The following is a 20,797-nucleotide window of genomic DNA, read 5'->3' on the forward strand; positions in this document are numbered from 1 at the left end:
CTGGCAAGCTAAGAAGTTCTCTGCGATTAAAGTCTGGGCCAGTGCACACTGAAATCAATGACAGTGACTCTGATGGCCTTCAGGGTGTGAGATGATCACCTGTGCTCATTAGGAAGCGAGTGCAGGGATGTTGGCCAGTTGCTATGTGGCCCCATTGTGCTAAGTGCTTTTGAAACACCTAGTGAGTGACAGTTCCTGCCCTGAAGAGCTGCCAAGCTAAAAAGAGGAGAGCGGAAGGGTGGGGGGAAGCAAGTGCTTTTATCCTCATTTTACAGAAGGGAAACTGAGGCAGGGAGCAATTATGTGATGACCCACGATCACCCAGGAAGTCTGTAGCAGAGCCAAAAGGCAGCCCAAGCCAAAGGCTTGACCATCCTTCCTCACTTTTGCAGCAGCCATACTGGAGTAGCTGGTCCCCGAAGAGATGCCCAATGTAGCTATATGCGAGTAGGCACAAAAAGATTTGGCAATGGACCACTTGGTTCTCAGTCCAGCCGCATCCTGGTTGCCCTGTAAAGCTAGGGCTTAATTCCCTGCTGTGCTGCGCCCTGTGTGATCAATTTCACCAGTGCACAAGGGGTGGTGAAAGCTTGAGGCGGTAACTTCTTGCACTCGCTTTGCACTGGTGTGTACGGCTGCACAAAGTGTAGGGCAGCAGAGACGCGGGCCTATATTGAGGACAGTGGGTGCAGGCCTGGGCCCTGTATAATGCCAGCTCTCATAGATTTACTCATTGGTGGGGCTTGGTAGTTTGGCTAGTGTGTAGGACTGTATTCCCACTGAGGTTTATGGGCATGGCTCTCTCCATTAAAGGCTATGGTAGCTGGGGACCCTAGGTTGCTTTCCAGCTCTGACACTGCCAGCCTGGGCACCTTGGCCAAGGCCTTTCACCTCTCTTTGTCGCCACATGAAACGCGGCTCATGACACTCGCAAAAGCCCCGCATGAGGCAAAACACTGCACAAGAGCAAAGCACTTAAAGAGCTCATTCATCCTGCTCGATTTGGCAGCAGAGCAGGAGGAAGGGGACGCTGCATGAGCCCAGCTTTAAGCCCCTCTGCTTCACCACCTACTTGCAAAGGGCCTGCGTTTCCTCCCTGCTCCGGCTGCCCTGCCCCCTAGATTAACTGGGGACAGGAGCAGCTCCCATGGCCAGGCCAGCAGCTGCGAAGGCTCTTTGCTGCTGTGGTTCTCCGCTGAGACTGGAGAGCCTATGCAGACCAGAGTCATGCTAGACCAGTGGGGGAGGCATTTGCGAAGCGGGGGGAGAGAAAATACCAGACTCAGGGGCAGTTTTGCTAGGGCCCGGAGTTAGAGGACAGGAGGGAACAGCCATGTGCTGAGCCCCCGCAAGGGGGGCTCTGCACCCTCCCTGGGGAAAGCCACACGAGCGGCTGAGGCTGGCGGCTCATTCCTTATCCAATTGCGCCACCCCGCGGACGGTCGCGGCATCGCCGCCCCACCCGCCGATTGTTGACGTTCACACTCAGCGCTAATCGGGTCGGCGTCAGAGTTCGGAGTCAAACTCGCCGTTCTCCATACCCAGGGGTGGGGGAAAGCGACAACCAGCGACCCGCGCCCCCCGGCTCAGAGCTCGTGGCAGTGACCAGGCTGTGTCGGTCGGACAGGCTCTGGGAGAGAGCATTTCATCTATGAGCAAAATCATCAGGCCACCCAGCGTGGTGTGTGTGTTTTAATCGATGTTTAATAAAATGGCCTCACAGTTTGCTTTGTGCTAGAAGCTGACATCCAGGTGATGCGTCACATAATTAATGGGAACTTGAACTTTTTTTCAAACACAAAAATGAGTTGTCCTAGCCCTCGTTTCCCTAGCAGGAAGAATTCGCCTCTTGCTTTCCAGGTGCAATATTACCAGTCGTTTACCTTCCCTTTTGTAGGCTGCTGGCTAAAGATGACTTCATAATAGTAGATCACGGAACCGGTTGTCTTCCACGCATTTTGTGTTGTGTTTTGAGTTGGGCACAAGGGGCAATCTGCAAGTAAAAAAGAGTCTGGCCATTTTCGAGAGGCGGCATGAGCTCTGGGCTCAAAGCGAGAGGGGTTTATGGTGTCAACCCAAAACCAAGCCGGTGGGATCACCGACCAGCTTTCATTCTTGTACCTCTTGGCTTTCCGGGCCCAGAATGTGATTTCAAGTTAAAAAGTCTTCTCCTGGACCTCCACTCTGTTCTTTGCTGACCCCAGCAATCTTTGCTTGCCTCAGTTTTGCCCTGTGTCTTCTTTCCCTACACCACACCCCTACCTGTTTGTGGGCTGGAGCTCCTCCTCGCCCGTCTGCCCACCCCCCTCCCCCCGCCCCCATCAGGCCAGGTGCAATTTTAAAGCGATAGTGTTTACATTCCCAGAGGTCCATAAGTCTATTGCATGATGCACTTTTCCACCAGTCACTTCCTTCTGGTGGCATTTAGTATTGATCAGAAACAAGCATATGGTTATAGGCCTCTGATGTTCTTCTGTGCTATGTGTGTGTGGGAGCCAGCCAGCCATCTATGCATACTAGAGGTATGTATACACACAACCACAAATATGTGTGTTTGTGTGTGTGTGTGTATATATATATACAGAGAGAGAGAGAGAGAATGAGAATGAAAAAAATACAAGATAAAGAAATCTATCGAGGATTGTGTGTTTTTTATTTACACCTCTAATATTTTTATGTAAAATAAACAGACCGTTGGCACACACACCTTGCACATGGAGGAATACAGTCAAATCTCCCATATACACAGTGGCTGTGTGTCTGTCTGGTTTTATTCAGCCAACAGAATCTGAAACTAGAGTCACACTTTAAAACCAGGAAGAGATCAGATTTTGTTTACAAACTCACACAGTTGGTCAGATTCTTCCATTAACAATCTGAGGGTTTTTTTTAAAAAATCGGGGGAAGGGGGGATACAGCAAATGGAATAAAACTGAAGTCTTCATTTGCTGTGTGTGTGTGTGTGTGTGTGTGTGTGTGTGTGTGTGTGTGTGCTGATTGATGCTTGACCATTCCTTTTTGAACACAATTGAGAGAGGAAGTGGCTTCAGACGATCAGGCTGCTGCCTTTTTAACCTCTCTCTCTCTCTCTTTCTTTCTTTTCTTTTCTTTTTTTTCTTTTTTGGCTGTGAGATTTTTTTTAAAGGTTGTTAAAAAAAACAACCCAGAACCACCTCTCGGAACTGGCGATGATGTTCAATGGGAAATAAAACCATTTATCATAAGGACAGTTCAGAGCAGGAGGAGGGAAAAAACCCCAGGGACAGCAAGGAAGAACTTTGGTGACCCCTTGTGGTTAAAAAGTGCCATTACAACGATATTCCGGCCTGGGTTGTTGGTTCCCCTCCTTCCTTGGGGGACCCCCGGCTCCCGATCGTTTGCGACGATGCTTTAGTAATGACAGCGCCTAAAAATCGAAGTCTTCAAGGGGCAGGCGGGGGCGGGGGAAGCAATACAAACTAGATGGTTTCCTCCCCCAGATAGCACCGGGTAGCCTGCGCGGTGGGGAGATCGCGGGGTTTAGTGGCAGATGCCGGGATAAAAGGAGATGATCCGTGGACACGGGGAGAGAGAGTGTCACTCTTATGAAGCCACAAGGGCATATTTCCGGAAATCATGCACACTACACTATCTCATACACACCGCCACTTCAGGCGTATCCGCCGCCTGGCGAGCTGGTGTAAAACGGGGGCCGTGTACTCTGGGCTGCACCCCCCCCACACACACAAACACACAAACACAAACACACACAGCGTTTGCTTTCGTACTCCCCGCCCAAGCCATCCCTGGCTGATTCGGCCCCTTAATAACGACAGCTGAGAATTGTTCTTAGACTCGGTAAACATTGGATTAGCTTTTCATTGCCCAGCCCTCTTGAAAAGGCCCGAACGACCCACGCCAGGTCTCAGCTAAGCCCAACAGTCAATAGGTAATGAAAGTAAGTTCTTTCCCTGGCTTAGAGGGGTTTCCACCTCATTACCAGGTTATCTGATTCTCCTCAATAGTGGCTCTGTAGACGCGAAGGGGGGTGACTCAGAGTCGAGCGAAAGGAGGGAAATTAACCCTAAAGCGCAAGTTTAACTATAATGTCCCTTGATTGGGTTGGAGTTGGGGGATTCATCCCGCATTCATTCATCGCCTTTTCTTTCCTGTCAGACGTGACTCTGGTTTTCCAGATCACCCACTGGAGGTGTAATGTGTTCCCCGTGTCTCCTACCAGTGGAAGGGTGACATATCTGTCTGGCCCGCCACAGGCGACTCTGAAGGAGGCCAATTAACATTTCTTCCTGTTGATCTATGTCCAGACCGCTGTAGTTTATGCCTTCCTCAACACAAAGCCAAAAAAACCCCTTCCCAACACATCTGACACCGCGTAGGAAATCCGTCCGTTTCCCCGTCACAATATCACCCAAACCACACTAGGGATTGCAGAGTTTGTGTAGGCGTGTTACCACTCAAATAAAGAGAAATTGTCTGGTCGGTGTAGGAACCGAGTTAGCATTTTAGCCGAAAATCCTTTATTTGATTTGATTTTTTTGTTGTGTTCTTTATAAAAAAAAATAATCAAAGTTAGCCCCTTCAGTTGTTCGCGCCCACCCTGTTTGCATTTAGCTCCTTGGCTGCTTCATTCATTTTCTACTCGCCCAAGCTACTCTCCGGAGCGCGGGGGGCATAGCGCGTCGCTTGTGCGCGGTCAGCCGCCAAGAACTCCAGGTAAAGGCAGGAGGCCAGGTCTGGTGGCCCCGGTGGAGATGGTTACCCGCCAGCACCCCTCGCCCCAACCAGAGAAAGCCTTCCAGAGAAAGGAGCGGGATGGCGACTTCTCAAACTCGCCGGCCTGGAACAAGGAAACACTATCACAAGAAAGGGACAGTTCTCTGGAAGAGAACAAAAAGTGGTCAGTCCGCAGCGCTCTCCAGTTGCGCACGGAGGGAGAAGCCTGCATAACATTACACCCCCCTGTGAATGAAACCTTGTTCTCCCGGCAGAGGGGAAAAAACCAGCTCAGCGACCCGAAGTCAGCGGAACTACAATGCTGATCGGGGTGCATCGACTGCCATTTGCTTTCATTTTTATGGGCGAGATTTGTTTAGGCCCCGTGCAGATGCAGGAATTTAATTTCCTGTGAAATGAGAGACAAACTTGTCAGTAGGGCTGGAGAAAAGGAGGCCCTGTTATCCTTCCAAGAAGAGAGAGGGGTTTTCCCCCCCTCCCCCAGAATAGATATAGCACGAATTTTTAATTCGTCTTCCTTTCACAGACAACAATACAGGGTTTGAAAGCAGGACACAATTTGGGTTTTGTGAGGGTCAGCCCAGCTGGCCATATGGAATCAGCCTGTACAGCATGGGGGACAATGGCTCCAAGTGACAGCCAGAACAAAACCCAAGGATACTTCTCCCTGACTCGGGGATGCACCGCTCCTGATAAACGAACTGAATGGCACTAGAAAGAACAGGGGGAGGATGGGGGAGGCCAGCACCGTCTCTCTCTCTCTCTTTCCCCCTACCCCTGTCCCCTCTGGGTTCTCTCTTTCTCTCTGCCCTCCTTAATATGTACGCCTCTAACATCCTTAACGACCAGCCTCCCGCATTGTGCTGTTTTGTGGTGGCTACTGTATATTGTGCAAAGATAGACTGCGCCAAACTGCCCCAGCGGCGTGTGAAATATAAGGCCACGGGGGAGGGCCACACAACTGGCCTGATAGACTTAATAGGGGCCAAGCAGAAAGTGACTGTTTCCCTCCCACTCGCTCTGCGCGGCGGGCGGAATTAGAAGAGGGGAAAACGTCCTTCCCTGTAAAGTGGGCTCCTTTCTTCAGGCGCCGCCGAAACCTGTTTTCACTTCACGGGGAGCTCGGCCCCGCCTGGCTACCGAGATGGCAAAAAAAATAAATAAATCCTCAGACCCCCTGTTTGCAACGAAACGCTGCCATCCTTATGTATTTAGATCTCTGTCGCTTTGCTAATAATTATCAGCTTCCAGGATAGATCCTGCCACCGCAGAGCCGCGACTTGCCGTTTGCCAGCCAAGCTGTTGATGAGTGCCCTCGGCTTTGGGGAAACCCGGACTCATTTCTTGAGTTTTGTGTGTGTGTGTGTGGGGGGGGGGGTCGTGTAGAATAAGGTTTCATCTGAAGCAAAACCAAAAACAACCCCCCCCGGCCCCCGCTCTGTGACTGCCTCCCGCTTGTCGTGACAATTCAACATTCAGTGGGGAGCGACTAAACCAGGGGAAGAATTTAAACTGGTGTCAACTTTGCGCCTGAGTTTGGTAAGACACCATTGCAAGAAATGGCCATCACAGCTGGGACTCCAGTCCTGAAGCAGATCCGCGCATGGCTAGAAGACCCCCCCTCGCCAGCACTGTCCACGCAAAGCTGTGGGTCCCGCCGATTTTGTTACAGATAATCATGTTTGCGCGAGATATTGAATTAAATCTGATCATCAACAAGAGCGCGGCTGGTAATTCAGTGGGGACGGTTCAGTTTGCTTTTCCTGTTCCGAGCCCCCCCCCCCCCCCCAGCCCTGCCCCTGCAGTCCCTGCTGTTTGTCTAGCCTACAGCAAGGGAGACAGTTTCAGAAACGGAGAAGAATTTAAACAGCATGGTTGGAAAGAAGCCTCTCTACCCCAGACAGAGGGGCCAATTCATTTCGGGTCAACCCCAAGCATTTTGGAGTATGTGTAAGCCTAAAAATCGTGTGTGCGTGTAGATATTATATACAAAAGAGAGAGAGAGAGAACAGAGAGGCACAGAGTGTGTACCTATGATCCTAGATGTACACACACACGCATAACACACAACTTTCCAGCTGGATCTGTGTGTCCTTTAAACGCATATTCTAAAATGATCATGTAAATAGCCAGAAGAAGTTTTGCTTTAAAACACGCCTTAGACAAACTTTCCTACACAAGCCCACCGCATTTGGAGAACTCCCCCTATGTCGCGGCACCCCACAAATTCCCAATACGTGTTATCACAGGCAGAAGGGGATCTCCAGAGAGCCAGTCGCTCGGACGGAGATAACGAAATTCCGTTTGGTTAAAACAGGTTTTAGGGCAAACTTTACATTGCAAATCCGACCGCTTTTAGGGAGAGCCCCGTGTGCCCCACGACTTGCCCCAAAGCGTTATCTGCCCGCAGGAGCAGAAAGGGGGTATAAACTCATCCGCCAGCCGATACCCCCCTCCCGCTCCCATTCAGCCGCCTATCTACCACTGCCGGCTAAAGGAGGACTTACAACTCTTCGGACTCACCCCGCTTAGATCAACCCCCGAGCAAAGGCAGGCCATTGAGACTAGACTGGAATCAAAAGCCCCTCCGCTGAAGGGTCACTCTTACATTTAAGTGAGTGGTGGGGCTTATTTTTTCATTTCCACAAAGTCACTACTCCAGCCCCTTTTGTCTCTCCAGTAGACACAACGAGGCAGGACGCAGAAGAAGAAGAGGAAGAGGAAGACAGGTATTTGATCGTTTGCAGAAAGTTTGGGGAGAGTGATTAAAGTTTCCCTAAAAGTTCTAAGAGGGGACGAAAGTCCGCCGAGCTGTTGCCTGGGAATCTGCCGCAGGCCAAGCACGGATTTCCGACGGAAGGGTTCATCATTCCCCATAAAACAACTAGCACCAGGAGAAGATCTCATTGATCGGACAATCAGGCGAGGCAGGCTCCCCCCTCCCCCCACAGGATCTCTCCAGTCCGTGTCGCTTCAAAGTGAGGGTTTTGCAGGTATCCCGTGGTAGCCACAAAGTCAAACAAAAACATTCTTTTGTTGTTGGGTTGGTTTTTTTTAAACAGCATTTTTATTAAAATTCCTATAAAAATGGAAACCCTCCCCGTAGCGCCCCCCCCCCCGGGTTTATACACAACGAGGAGCTGGAGATTTCTATGGAGCTGATCCAAACATTTCTTCTCCGTCTCCAGTTTCTTTGCTTGCTTAATATTTGGGAAATCTTTGCACCCAACCAAAAGAATAAAATAAAATAAACCGCCCTGACTGTCACTTATGGCAACAATAACCACACATAGTTACAAAAAAAATTATTTTTTTTGCTCATAGTTGTCAGAATTTATACACGGCCATAAATAGGTAAAGGTTCATATAAAAAGGGAGATCAAATTCTCTAGTTTTAAAGTGTCCTCCACTTGTTTTATATACGACTGACAACAGCTGTACAGCACACAAAACGTACTTTACGAAATCACAAGCGCATACGGATTCATTCTTATTACTAGTAAGATTTTTATTTTTAGTTGTAGGTAGACAGGACCACTTTGCATGGCGCAAAAATCTCTGTAAACATGGCGCACAAAAACCACCCCCCAAAAGAAACAAATCGAACCCCCCCCAAGGAGGAAAAATAGGAGAGGGGGAAAAATGCACCATCATTAATAATAATAATTAATATTCATATTGTCTCCCCCCCCCCCGAGGTTTGATTTTGGAGCCTCAGTTTCTTGTCTCGGCAATGTTCACCAAGTCCATTGTTGGGCTTGCACCAAATGATGCGCTGTCGGGTACTGGGGGTTGCTGGCGGAGCTGTACTGGGCGTTATATGGCATATGCTGGAGCGATTGGGCGCTATAGGCGGAGAAGGGGATCCCAGCCTGGAAAGTGGCCGCGGCTAAGTCCTGAGCTTTGAGCGTGTGGCAGGGTTTGCCGTCCCTGACTAAGACGGGCACTGCTACCCGGCGTGGGGAGGGGAGAGGAGTCACTTCCATACCTTTCTCAGCCCGGGCCCTCTTCATCTTGTACCGGTGGTTCTGAAACCAGATCTTCACCTGGGTGGGCGTGAGGCGGATGAGGCTGGCCAGGTGCTCCCGCTCGGGGGCGGACAGGTACCGCTGCTGTCGGAACCGTCTCTCCAGCTCGTAGGTCTGTGCCTTGGAGAAGAGCACCCGCCTCTTCCTCTTCTTGCCGGAGTCGCCGGCGCTGGCCGTGTCCTTGTCGTTGTCCGGGGATTCGTCGGCCGAGGGGTCGGGGGATTTGGTGGAGGAGTCGTGCTGGGAGTTGCTGGAGGCCAGCCCGTGCACTGCAGAAAGGCCACCGAGAGCATAAGTCAGAGGGGTGCTGCCGGGGGGCGGGGGGTCCCCGCCCGGGGGCACCTGCGGCTCTGCTCTCTACCCTCCCCTGCTCCAGCCGGGAAATGCAGCGAAATCGCCCTCGCTTTCTCTACCGTGGGGAGGCAATCTCTCCAGGGGGGCACCAGCTACCCCCCAAATCCCGCTTGGGCTGAGGGAGCGCGGCTTTCCCCGAAAACAAATGAACCCCGCGAGGAATAGGCAGTTGCCTCCTACACTCCCCCAGAGCAGCAAACACCGGAGGAAAAGTAAACGACGACACACAACACACTGTGCCCATGTATGTTCCCAATGATATGGCCATCTGCGACACACGTGTGTATCTGTACAGCTATCAACATATATAAATACCTGGAGATGGGAGTTTTATATTAGATAGCTTGTGAATATGAATATATTTATATATACACTCACGTTCATAATTACACACACTTTTAGATGCATGTAGACATTCATGTGCATGTCTACAGATCTATTCACCCGTCGGTCTGTATGCACATTACAAGACAGCCACATCGATCCGCATCACAAATTCCTCTATTCCTCACCTAATGTTGCATCTTTTTTACATCTATTGGACTTTGGACCTCAAGCGATTTGCTGGGGGAGGGGGAGGGGTACGTGGATTGATTTTTAAAGGATAATTTAACAGTCCCTTCATTGATCCCCACAGCCGCCCGGCCATTGAGACATTTCTGAACTGTCTACACCGAAGCGATCCAAAACGGCCACACAAGGCTCGCTCTGTTTGATTTAGCAAACTCTGTTCGTGCTATTTTTAGATCGCTGGAGGTGACTTTTGCTTTTCTTTCCCTAGGCTGGGTTGATTTCTTTCTCTCTCGTTCTAAAAAATAAATACATAAAAATAAACCCCCCCCTTGGGGAAAGATGAGGCTTCCAAAACCTTGTTTTTTATACCAATCGAATCAAACCCAAAGAAATCCCTGCGGTTAGTTTGACTCCGGAGAGCCTGGTGAAACAGCAACCACACACAGGGTAAATCGGAGCGCTAATGCTTCCCCTAATAGCTATTAGGAAGAGTTAACAGATAGGTTTATTATTAATTATTCTTATTATTGAAGAATACACGTTAGAGGCTGCGGCGCTGAACGGATCAATCACAAGACAATGCAGACGGTACATGGAATCAATGTAAGTTTCACTACTCACAGGAATACTGGATGCTTTCCGTGCTGGCCAGCCAACGCGTATAGGGATTATCACTGGTATCATAGAAAGGGTTTTTCAAAGGCAGAGTCTGAACCCCCTCCAGTGGGTTTTGCCCCAGAACTCCGGATTTCTTGGGTGGCTCCGACCCCTCGTTCTCTTCATCCGCTCCTTCCACGAGGGATCCCTCTTCATCGTTGGTGTCAGGGAGATCTAGGATGTCCTTTACAGAAAACCCCGTCTTTGTGTTGGTCAGAGACATATTCTGGCCAAATTTATGCAGGAAAGTTGGAGCACCAGTTTGTCAATTCGCTGTTGCACAAACCACACACACCCCACAAACACCCCAGGAAGAGGGGAGGGTGTGTGTGTGTGTACGTTGCTGGGGGGGGACACGTTAAGAATAAAAAATAACGAAGGCTGGTGTGGGGGGAGACGCGGGGGGGGCGAGGAAAAAGCGGCTGCGATATAGATAGATATTTTACAGCCTTGCTCTGCTGCAGAGGGGGGGAAAAATCACGGAGCACAAGTGGCAACCGGCTTCTGAAATAGTTTGTAACTCCAGGAAAAATGCCAAAGTGCGTTTACTTCAGGGTCTCGTTTAAACACACGGATCTGGCGCCTGCTGCTTGAAAAAAACCAGCCATTGCTGGAGAGAGCAGTCCATATAAGGTTGGTCTCCACATATGAACCTGCAGAGAGGAGGGGGAAAAAAAATACATTAAAAACGCCAAAGGTTGGCCACGTGTGGGCGGGTGCTAGGAGTCAAGTGGATGAAGACAGTGTTTGCAGATGTGAAATTGCGGGGTTTGGGGGAGATTGGAGGCTCCACCATTGGTTCTGTAGCACATGATGAGTGGTATAACGTGTCAATTAATTACAAAGATAGGGAGGGCCTTTCTGCACGGTATTTACATACAAAGGAGCTCCGAGGAGCCCGATATTCCACACACTTGAAAGTACGTTTTAAACAAATTGCTTCGGGAAAAAACCAACATCTTTGCATTCATTGTCACCCTGCACTGATGTAAACTGCTTTGTAGCAGGCTGGAAAATTGACTATTTACAGCGAGCGACTTGAAAAGGAAATCTATTCCAATTATTGGTGGTCCCCTAAACAAGATGGCAAGAGACCAACTTGAGCAAACCTCCTAGGTCAATATTTTGGTTGAGGCTTAAGGCTGAGTATTATAAATTAAACAGCAAGTAATTGATTCTAGTGTGCTCCGAAATCAACCAAACTGGAAATACATGTAATCAATCGGTACCCAGGCAGGCTCTGACGATTTCGGTGTGTTGTTTGCAGAGAACTAATTTGTTTCTCTCGCTCTTCTCCCCAGCAAGATCGCTTGCTAATTTGGATGGATGTGCAGCGTTTAGAGGTAGGACTTAGAAAGGGAATGCAGCCAGATGTTTAATTTAGGCGTTGAATTTGGAGGGTTGTTTTTAATAAGACATTTAATAAGTGGGTCTCTCTCACAGCCATTTGCAGACACATATATTATAGAGGCGTATGAATAGCAGCGTCCACGTTTTTGAAAATCCTCCTTTCAAAATAGCAACGCTAAATAACACCCAGCTATCCGTGCGTCCATAACACTTTCTCATTGCGGCTTTATTTCACATTTCACCCCCAACCCCTTCCTCCCCCCTGCCTTAAAAGCTCGTGCGCGCCCCGATTCCACTGGGGACATAGGAAACGGAGCTAATCGAAGCCTTTTTAGCAAATTCTCCATGGGCTCATTCCCCACGTCTCCAGTCCACACGGCTGTGCTCCGCTTCTTCCCTCGCTTCGCTTCGCCCTAGCGCAGGACTTTGTTCAGCTGGGAGGGGTTCATGGTCCGGAGCCCTGCCTTGGGTCTGTGCGGAGGGTCCTATTCTCTTTTTGACCTACTAAATGAACCATCCCAGTGCGCCTCCCCCTCCCTGCAGCTCCCTGGGACAGACACCGCTCTCTATTGTTTCTCTCTTGTGATATTGGGGTGGGGTTTTCGCGTGTGCTACATTTTGGACAAGCCAACTTGATGCCACGATCCTCGAGGAGTTCTGCCCTTTAACGGGATCTCTGCGGGGGGAGGGGTTGGGGGGAATTAAAGATGGGGAGTTAAAGGTGAGATTTGCAGCCCTCCCCGTTCCTCCCTCTTCCCCACCCTTTTGGGGATGACCAGAGGATAGAAGTTGCCTTGACTTTCCCTCCCAAGAACTGGGCATGTTTCAAGGAGGTGCTGGGGCAGAAGGGGCACCGCAATTTATTATTGTTGATCAGTTTATTTTGCTGTCCCTCACCCTGCCTCCCATCGAGTATGTGATGTGGGTGACAATGCCTTAGGGTTTTAGCAAGGCCCTGAGCGCATCATGGGTGGTCGGACCCGGGCAAACACAAATACAAACCGATTGCTAAGCTGCGGACAATGGGCGAAATGTAGACAAATGTCCGGCTTCTGTTGGAAGCTTTTGTCCGAGCTCAGTTTTTGCATTTATTTCAGGGGCGAAATAATACATGATTGAAGCCCTCTTTCAATGTGTTCTAACTGTTTGGAATAAATCGGAGGTTGTTGGTAGTTGTCATGGCATTCAACTGCTTTCAATGGACTATCTCTTCATTCATTTCGGAATCCTTCCACAATATTAAGGAAACTCCTTCATGTTGACGCTCACTGGCTCTTCTTTCCTCTGCATTCGAGGCGTTCTCTCTCTCTCTCTCTCTCTCTCTTTTTTAATTTTGAAAAAAAAATTCAATCCAGGACTAACCCTGTATTTATTTCTTGATCACTTTTCCTTAGCCATCTGGGAAACGCAGCAAACTAAACAAAGTGAGAGGATTACGTGTGTGTGTGTGAAAATTATGTCGTTCATAACACAAACAGCAACGGCACTGTGGACCCAACAGCTAGGACTCAATAAAAGAAACCACCTCCGATAACGATAAGCCCACAGCGCAAGAATTCAAGCCATCACGGCAGCGCAGGGTTTGCGTGGCAAAGAAAAGCCAGAATCGAAGGTGGAAGACGAATTCACAGCACAATATTTGTCGTGTAGCAGAGTGTTGCAAAGTTTCCTTGGTGGGGGTGGGGGAGGAAGAGAAATGAATTGTAGAGAATTTCCTCTGGGGAAGACTAAACAATTGACAGTGGGCATGCTAACTAAAGATTTCTAATAAGAAAATCCAGAGTAATTAGGACCTGTGAGATTTGATCAATATGAAACCACCTAAACACCTAAACCTAAACACCGCACACAAGCTCACTCACTCACTCACTCTGTGATGAACCTGTTGTCTCCGTTCCCGCAGACCACCTGATAGGTAAATATTTTCCTAAGGGAAAACCAGGGCTCCTGGACCATTAATCACGCTGCAGTTAGCCAATGGTCCATTGAGAAGCACACACCGGCTGATCAGCACAGTTGGACTGTGACCAGCTAGCCTCCTTTGTACACAAAGACCTGCCATAAAAGTCATAATTTTGTCCCTCACCCCCGCCTCCGTATTGAACGCTTGGTCCAACTTAGAAACACAGCTCCGGACAAGTTCCCACAACTATGGTGGAATCACGTGAGTAAAAATCAAACCCAGTTTCCCGATTGTTTAACAAGGTCAGTTTCATCATCTAAGGGGGCTGGAATGAGCGTGTGTTAATCTGCCTTCTCTCTTCCAGTCTCCCCCTCGCTCTCTCTTCTGGGTCTACATTTTGCTTTCGCATCGGGGCTGCTTCGAAGCGCACGTGTAACCGCGTCCAAACCGAACTGTGTGTGGGTTGTGGCAAACGACTGCGCAGCCAACTTCAGAGAACCCCCTTTTTGAGACAGAGACCCCCAAATAGCGAGAGAGGAGCCCCTTATTTCAGAGAACAAAACTGGCTTTAGTGAGGGTACAAAGGGGAATCGCTTGTTCCCCCTCGCCAGAAGAGCCCCTGGCCCACACAACAGGTGTGTGGTCCATAGGAGTAAGGTTTACAAACTGGTCTGCTGCGGATGATGACGTGACTAGGTGATGAAATAGACACACCGCACTGTGGTGGATTCTGTGTAAAGATAACGATCGCCTAGATCAATCTAGCTGCTCCACAGAAGGCTTATTTCAAGACAGCCTTTCCCAGCTCTGGTTTAATAATTGTGTGTGGACGCTTGATCCGCATTGCATCTTCTTCTAAACTTTTTCGCTTCCCTTGTCCGATTTTTGTAAATATCCCCCCTGAATTTCTTACACTTTGTTCCCTTGTAACTGGATCCTTCCTTTGCCCTCTTCCCCATTATATTTTGGGCTGACCCTCCAGTTCTTACTCCGGTTCTAGGTGAGAGGGCCAGACAGTGTGAGTGGCCAGGGTGCGTCGGGAGGTGGGAAAGAAGCAGGGAGACCTGGGCATGGGTGAGATAAGTCCCCCACCTTCCCCCAGTGGAGTAGTTCGCCTACGCGGGAATTGTGTTTCTAAACATCGGACGGCTCATTTCTGGGATTTTTAATCGTCAGATTTAGGACCGACACTGGCGCCAGAGAGGCATTTCGGGAAGATCGCATCAATATCTAGACTCTTCAAGACCTCCCTGTCCGTGTCCTGCTGGCATGAGTAGCGCGGGTAACTTGGGCAGGTCCCTTGCAATATGATCTCTACTGATTAAGAGTCAATCGATCAGCAAATCCTAACAAACATAAATAAATAAATAAATGCCGGTACGGATAGATACACGGGCACACGCCACAAAACCTCGCAAAGCGTCAGGCAAATTGCCTTGCCGCAAAGCCTTCGGCGGGCCCTGAAAAACCGAGCGAGCGATGCCCCTGCCTGCTGCTTAGAAATGCTGGAATGCTCCTCCAGACAGATCCTGCTGAATTTAAGCCCCGGAATTATAGGATGGAGGGGTTATTTGAACAGCCGAGCAAGAGGCTGAAAAGGAGAGGTGCGTGTACACAGGATAAGTGGCGACACTTCAGCACAAGTGCCCTCTAGGAGTGGGGAAGTGTTTACCTGTTTACTTTTACAGGTAGCGCTCAACCAGGAGGCTTTTTGCCTTTTCCACTCGTTTCTGGAATGCGGCCTCCTTGAACCCCCTCCCCTAATGCTGCCTCGCAGCCCCGGGAAGACTTTTCCACAGCAGCAGCTTCAGCCGGGGCGGGGAAGAGAGGCAAAGAGCCCCTTGCCCCGAATGAACGCGGCTGCACTCCGAAAACACAGGCAGCCTCGGCTAAGGTTAGGCTCCGCTCCCGGCCGCTGCGCCGTGGGAAGAAAGGTGCGTTCGCACTTGCGAATTAAAGGGTGAATTTCTCTACCATGGCAGGACACGCCACACATGCGAATGGCAAGCCAGGAACATAGCAAAGGCGGCGTGTTAAAACGTGTTTCCCCGTCTGTCAGCCCGCTCAGCTCCCCCAGTCTCCCAGAACCAGACAGCAAACCGTGGGTCTATTATCTAGAGCGAGCAAAAGCGGTGGCTTGGCTTAAAGTGTCCTATAGAGACAAGGAACTAGCCAGTCAAAACAACTACTTGGCCTTGATAGTTCAGAGCCGAATGAAGCGACATGCATTCGTTTTGCTAGTGGTCAGAAAGGTTTCCAGTCATTAAAAAGTACAAGGTCTCTCCATTTATTTTAAGCCACTAATTTGTTTGACTTAATTTTCTCCTCCTGAATGAAAAAGGTGTTTAACAGAAGTCCCCTTTTTCTCCCGGTACAGTATATGGGGCTGACCTCTAACCCATCACAACATCCCATCTCAGATAACAGCCTTCAAGTGGATTAGTTTATTGTTTGATTAGAGCAAAGGTGCAAGAAATTGTTTCCATTCACTCCAGACAAACAAACCATATTGCACCTTAACGCTCTGGTGAGGATTAGTGAAGCTGACACAAAGCCTTTGTTCGAGGAGAAGGTTTATTTTATCTTTGGTTTGATACTCTTAGATAGAAGACACTTGAAATCAATGGGAAAGGAAAATATAGCCCCGTCTACTTCTGATCATTCTTATGAAGAGATTCACCTTCGAAAGATGCCAGGAAACAATGCAGGCTTTGTTTTATAATGTCGCAGGGGGGAAAAGGAGAGATGCGTCCGTAAGAGGTGTCATCTTTTGTTGTTGATTTAAAAAAATGTAACAGACAAGAGCTCTTTCCCTGAATAGACAACTTAAAAACGCAGGGCTTCGGAGCCCAGAATTTTATAGCCTTATTATATATGGGAGCATACATGCACCTATGTAGAAAAAACACATTTAAGTGGGCGAGCTACTTCGCTTGACACCAGTATTCTGGTTATGTTTTGCAAAGCACCTTGCAAGGTCTAGGGCAATCAAGAGAGCGACCAATAAATAACAGCCACTAAAACTCAGGTCTAAGCAACAAGAAAGGCGATTGAAATAAAGACCTGCCCGTGTGCAATCCTGGCTTGGAGGTTTAACAAAGATCAGCGTTTCCCTTTGCCTCGGAGATTGTAGAATAACAGAGCATCGCAACCCCTTAAATTGATTTTAAAAGGCTTCATTGACAATAATGGGGAAGGGTTAATGTTTCTGAAATTTCCTTCTCTTTTCATGGCTGGAGAAATTGCAGAAGCAAAGACTTTCCCCGTGTTTTAAACATAGAAAAATACGCTCTGATCTGCCACATCTCGTATTACCTTCCTCTGTCAAGGAGTCAGAGCAATCTGCTAGCCAGGCAGTGAAAATGCAATCTTCCCTTGCCTTTCTCACAGAGAAACAATTAAACCGTGTTCAGGACATAGGAATCTAAATGAGCTTTTCATGATTATGATTATTCTTTGGGGTTTTTTCCCTCCCCCAAGCCCCAACTATGATAACACATTCTCAATTCACCATCAACCCCCCCGGAGTGGTAAAAGTGGAATAGAAATTAGGTCTCCCCCCCGTCCCCCGTGGGCTAATCGGTCACATTGTGGGTTATGTCAGACCCGAGGGCACATGTTAGGACTTTGATAAATGCACTTTAATGAGATCTTTGAAATATATTGCCAATACAAACCATAGGACATACAGACGCCTTGGCAGTGTGTTCCCGCAACTTACGGAAGCAAGAAGCCGGGAGATTTGTGCTTCGCGGGGCTTGCGACATTGGGAACCAGCTAGTTGCCGATTTTTTCTGCAAAAGCTTTAAGTCTAGCCCCGGGCGTATCCTTTCCGTTCCAGTCTATTATAACTGTTTTATTTGTAAGTCAAATGTTTGCTCCCCCCAAGCAAACCCTTCAGCTTTATTCGTTCGCATCTTTCTAATGATTAAACGTGTCCCAATGAGATTAAGCATTGTCAGCCTGTCTCAGAAGTGTTCTTTCTTCCAAAGGGGGGAAAAAACCCACCACCCCAACTCTGTCTGATAAGGGCAATTTGAATGCAGGAGATTTAAAATTTCTTTATGAAATACGGTGCTGAAAGCACTTGCTTATCTGAATTTACTTCGTGTATCTCTACCCCGTAGGTAGGACTTTTTTTTTTTAAAGCCAGCCATTGATAATGATTTAAATATATATATATTTCAAGCTTAAAAGGATGGACTGATTTTGAAACTGAAATTAATTTGAGGCACATTAAACGGAGCTCCTCGGTCCCGTTGAGTCTTGAAAGGAAAGGAGGAGATGGATTTGCGATTTTAAAATCGATTGCACATACGATTGATTGGAAAACCCAACTCCGAGGAAGAGCTGAGTTGCAGACCACTGCATCCAACCACAACGACGCTGCTGCTCTGGGGTGCAAACGCAAGGGTTAAACATGGGCCAAAGCGCCTGGTGAAGTTAGCAAGGTGGAGATGAAATCAATAACCCCCCCGTGCAAGAGGCAGAGCCAACCGAGTGCAAATTGTTACTTTTGAACCATTCCTGATCCTCTGGCGGACTCTACCGACTCTAGCGAGAAATGTCCCAGCAGCCGCTTCCCCACAAGGAAGGGAGTTGTAAGCTACCAGCTTACCTTTCCTCCCCAGGAAACCCCCAGCCCCAGAGCTTTCAGGATGACAAACCCACCCAGCCGCCTTGTGTCACGGGCTTTGCTGCGCTCTCGGGGCAGCAAAGGGAAAAAGAATAAGCCCCCCCCCCAAGCAGCTAGGGCTGTGAAATTACCCACCGACGTTGAGTAACTGAGTGTGGGGGGGTGTCTTTGGGGAAGGGGGGTTCTGATCTCTCGAGTGTCTAGAGCAGGCAGGTAAATGACCTGAGGAAGTTCAGGGTTGGGGCGAAAGCAATCGCTAGCCGGAGCGCTTTGGATGGCCACCTTCCCTCTTGCAGCCCCGGCTGGTGCCCCAGGACAAACGCGTCTTGCTGGCCGCTGAAGCAAGACCTGAGCGCAGCCCGACGTCTCCTTCTCGCAGGGGGTGAGACTGACACCCCCACATTGCACCCCCCTGGGGCTGGGTAGCCTCCCCCAGCCCCGGCCACGCCACCTCCGCCCCCCTCTTCCGCCGAATTCACAAGCAGCTGCTCACCTTTGCACTGCGCAAACCCAGGTAAAACTTTAACCGGCTCCGTGCGCGGGAAGGGGGCGGTGTGAAAGCGGCGGGGCTCGGGTGCAAACCGCTATGGCTCCATCCTCTCCCCCCAGCAGAAGAACCCCCCCTTCCCCACCTGCTGCTTCCGGGCCAGGAGAGATCAGCGTCCGTTTCAACAAGATTGGGGGGGGGGGGAGGGACGGACCCCCCCCAAAGCCCTTGGGAAGCCAGCTAGCACCTTGCACCCAGGTGATCCAGCTTGGGGGACCCTGCTCGAGTTCCCCCCACACACACCTCGTTTGGAGGACCCAGTGCCCCTGGAACAGCGATGTCTGTCCGACCAGCTCCCCAGCCACCTGTCCGTCCTCCCCTCCAGCTAGCTCGCCACCCATATCGCCAGCCAGCCACGTAGCCACCGCTCCCCCCAGACAGCCACCTCCGCTCTCCACCCGGCGGTGCCGTGTAGACGCATCTTTCCCTCCCCAATCGCTCTGCCTTGCATTGAACAACCTCACCCCCAAGGCGAATCTACCCCCCACCCCCCCCGTTTGCTGTACTTCGGGGCGCTGCCTAGACCCCCCCGCAAAGTTACATCGAGCAGCCAGCCCCCCTGCAGGTACCTGGCTCCCTCGCCAGGAGGAAGCGCAGCGGCTCACCTGGAGCGGCTCTGCGGTGGGCGAGGCGCTGGCGAGCTCCGAAGGCGCCGGTCTGCAGCGCCGGGGCCTGCGGGGGCCGCTTTATATAGCCACGCGCGACGCCCCGGCTCGGCGGCCCCTCACATTGTCTCCGGCGGCGCTTTGCAGAGCCGGCCCCGTGGCCGCTCGCCCGGCGCTCCCCCTCCGCGCCCTGCCCCGCGCTGTTTGCTTTCCTCCGCGGCGCGTGACGCGCGAGGCGAAATATTGGCCATATGGTCCGCGGTCATAAATTGGGGAGAAGCGCAAACACGCCGGTTCCTGGAAGGCCCGGCTGCGCTCCAGCCGGCGGAACCGTGCCCGCCCTCCCAGGCAGGCCCCTTCCCACCCGGCTCCCCGGCCCCGGCCAGGAGTTTGGCTGCTTTCCCCCCGGCCCCACTTGCCCACCTTGCATGTTGCAGCCGGTGCAATGTCCAACTCCCCCCCCCCCACCGCCCCGGCCTCCCTCCAGCCCGGGCCGCCCTCCATAAATCGCTCTGTCGCTAAGACGCCGTAAAAACCAAAGAGCCAGATGTGGCACGTTATTTATGTGTGAAAGCCCGTTTACATTAGATAGGCTGATCCAAGCTGTGATAGCACCGGGCTTGCGAGAGATTAGAGCTGGCTTGTCCACCGGGGGCCCCAGCTGCAGCTCGCTTTCTTGGGGGGGGGGGAGGTGGGTGAGGGGTCGTGGCTGAGTTTCCCTGGAGCCCAGGAATGAAAAGTGACCATCGTTTGCAATAGCCTGGTGCAAAAGGTAGAAGATGATTGTGTGTGTCTGCCACTGCTGGCAAGAAAGGGCTTTCCTAGCCTGGGACCTCTCCTATCCCACCCCCTTAAGTAAATAATTTTGCTCTTTCTTTTTGCACACCAACGGGCTAGATCCAAAAAACAACCGCCCCCCACACATTTATCGGGCCAGATCCTGCCACCCTTCCTCACCCTGAGTAGTATCTTACGCTGGGAGGAGCCCCCTCCCACTGAAATCAGTGGGACTACTCAAGGAGTAAAAACAACAAGGAGGACATGTGGCACCTTAGAGACTAACAAATTTATGTGGGCATAAGCTTTCATGGGCTAAAACCCACTTAAGGTGTCGTCAACAAGAGCAAGTGTGGCAGAATCAGGCCCATGAGTGGTTTTTTTTTAAATCCAAGGGTCTAAAACTGCAGTTAACCCTTCCCTCCCACCACACTCTGTAAACTTGAAGAGCCAGATTGTGATCCCCATGAGTGAGCAGTTACTCACCTGAGACCACTCACTCGTGGGACTATGGCCTTCCTCTGTCCCACATCAGATTTTGCTGTGACTTTATTGAAACCAAATTCCCTCCCTTCCCTTCATTTTTTAAAACTCCAGCCAGACCCTTGCCTTCTCTTTGAAAAGTTCCAACCTCTAGGGCAGGGGTTTTCAACCTTTTTCTTTCTGAAATCCCCTCCAGCATACTCTAAAAAC

At 50.2% G+C, this 20,797-nt stretch overlaps 1 protein-coding gene across 3 annotated transcripts; it reads right to left on the reverse strand.

The window, feature by feature from the left end:
• Positions 1 to 1,694: 1,694 nt before the first annotated feature.
• On the reverse strand, positions 1,695 to 19,530 carry NKX2-2 (NK2 homeobox 2). 3 transcript variants are annotated; one of them, XM_073335327.2, is made up of 4 exons: positions 19,328 to 19,525; positions 10,251 to 10,939; positions 8,723 to 9,031; positions 1,695 to 1,993 (listed from the first exon to the last, which is right to left on the reverse strand). In XM_073335327.2, the coding sequence occupies exons 2-4, from the start codon at positions 10,507 to 10,509 to the stop codon at positions 1,869 to 1,871; spliced, it is 693 nt and encodes a 230-aa protein (XP_073191428.1). In that variant the 5' UTR covers positions 10,510 to 10,939; positions 19,328 to 19,525; the 3' UTR covers positions 1,695 to 1,868. The 3 variants fall into 3 exon arrangements, with proteins under 3 accessions (XP_073191428.1, XP_073191425.1, XP_073191427.1); XM_073335324.2 differs by lacking the exon at positions 1,695 to 1,993 and having other exon boundaries at positions 7,858 to 9,031; positions 19,328 to 19,530; XM_073335326.2 differs by lacking the exons at positions 1,695 to 1,993; positions 19,328 to 19,525 and adding an exon at positions 12,142 to 12,165 and having other exon boundaries at positions 7,858 to 9,031.
• Between the last annotated feature and the right edge of the window lie 1,267 nt (positions 19,531 to 20,797).

This window comes from Lepidochelys kempii, chromosome 3 (assembly GCF_965140285.1).
Source record: "Lepidochelys kempii isolate rLepKem1 chromosome 3, rLepKem1.hap1, whole genome shotgun sequence".
In the NCBI taxonomy this organism is placed as follows: domain Eukaryota; kingdom Metazoa; phylum Chordata; order Testudines; family Cheloniidae; genus Lepidochelys; species Lepidochelys kempii.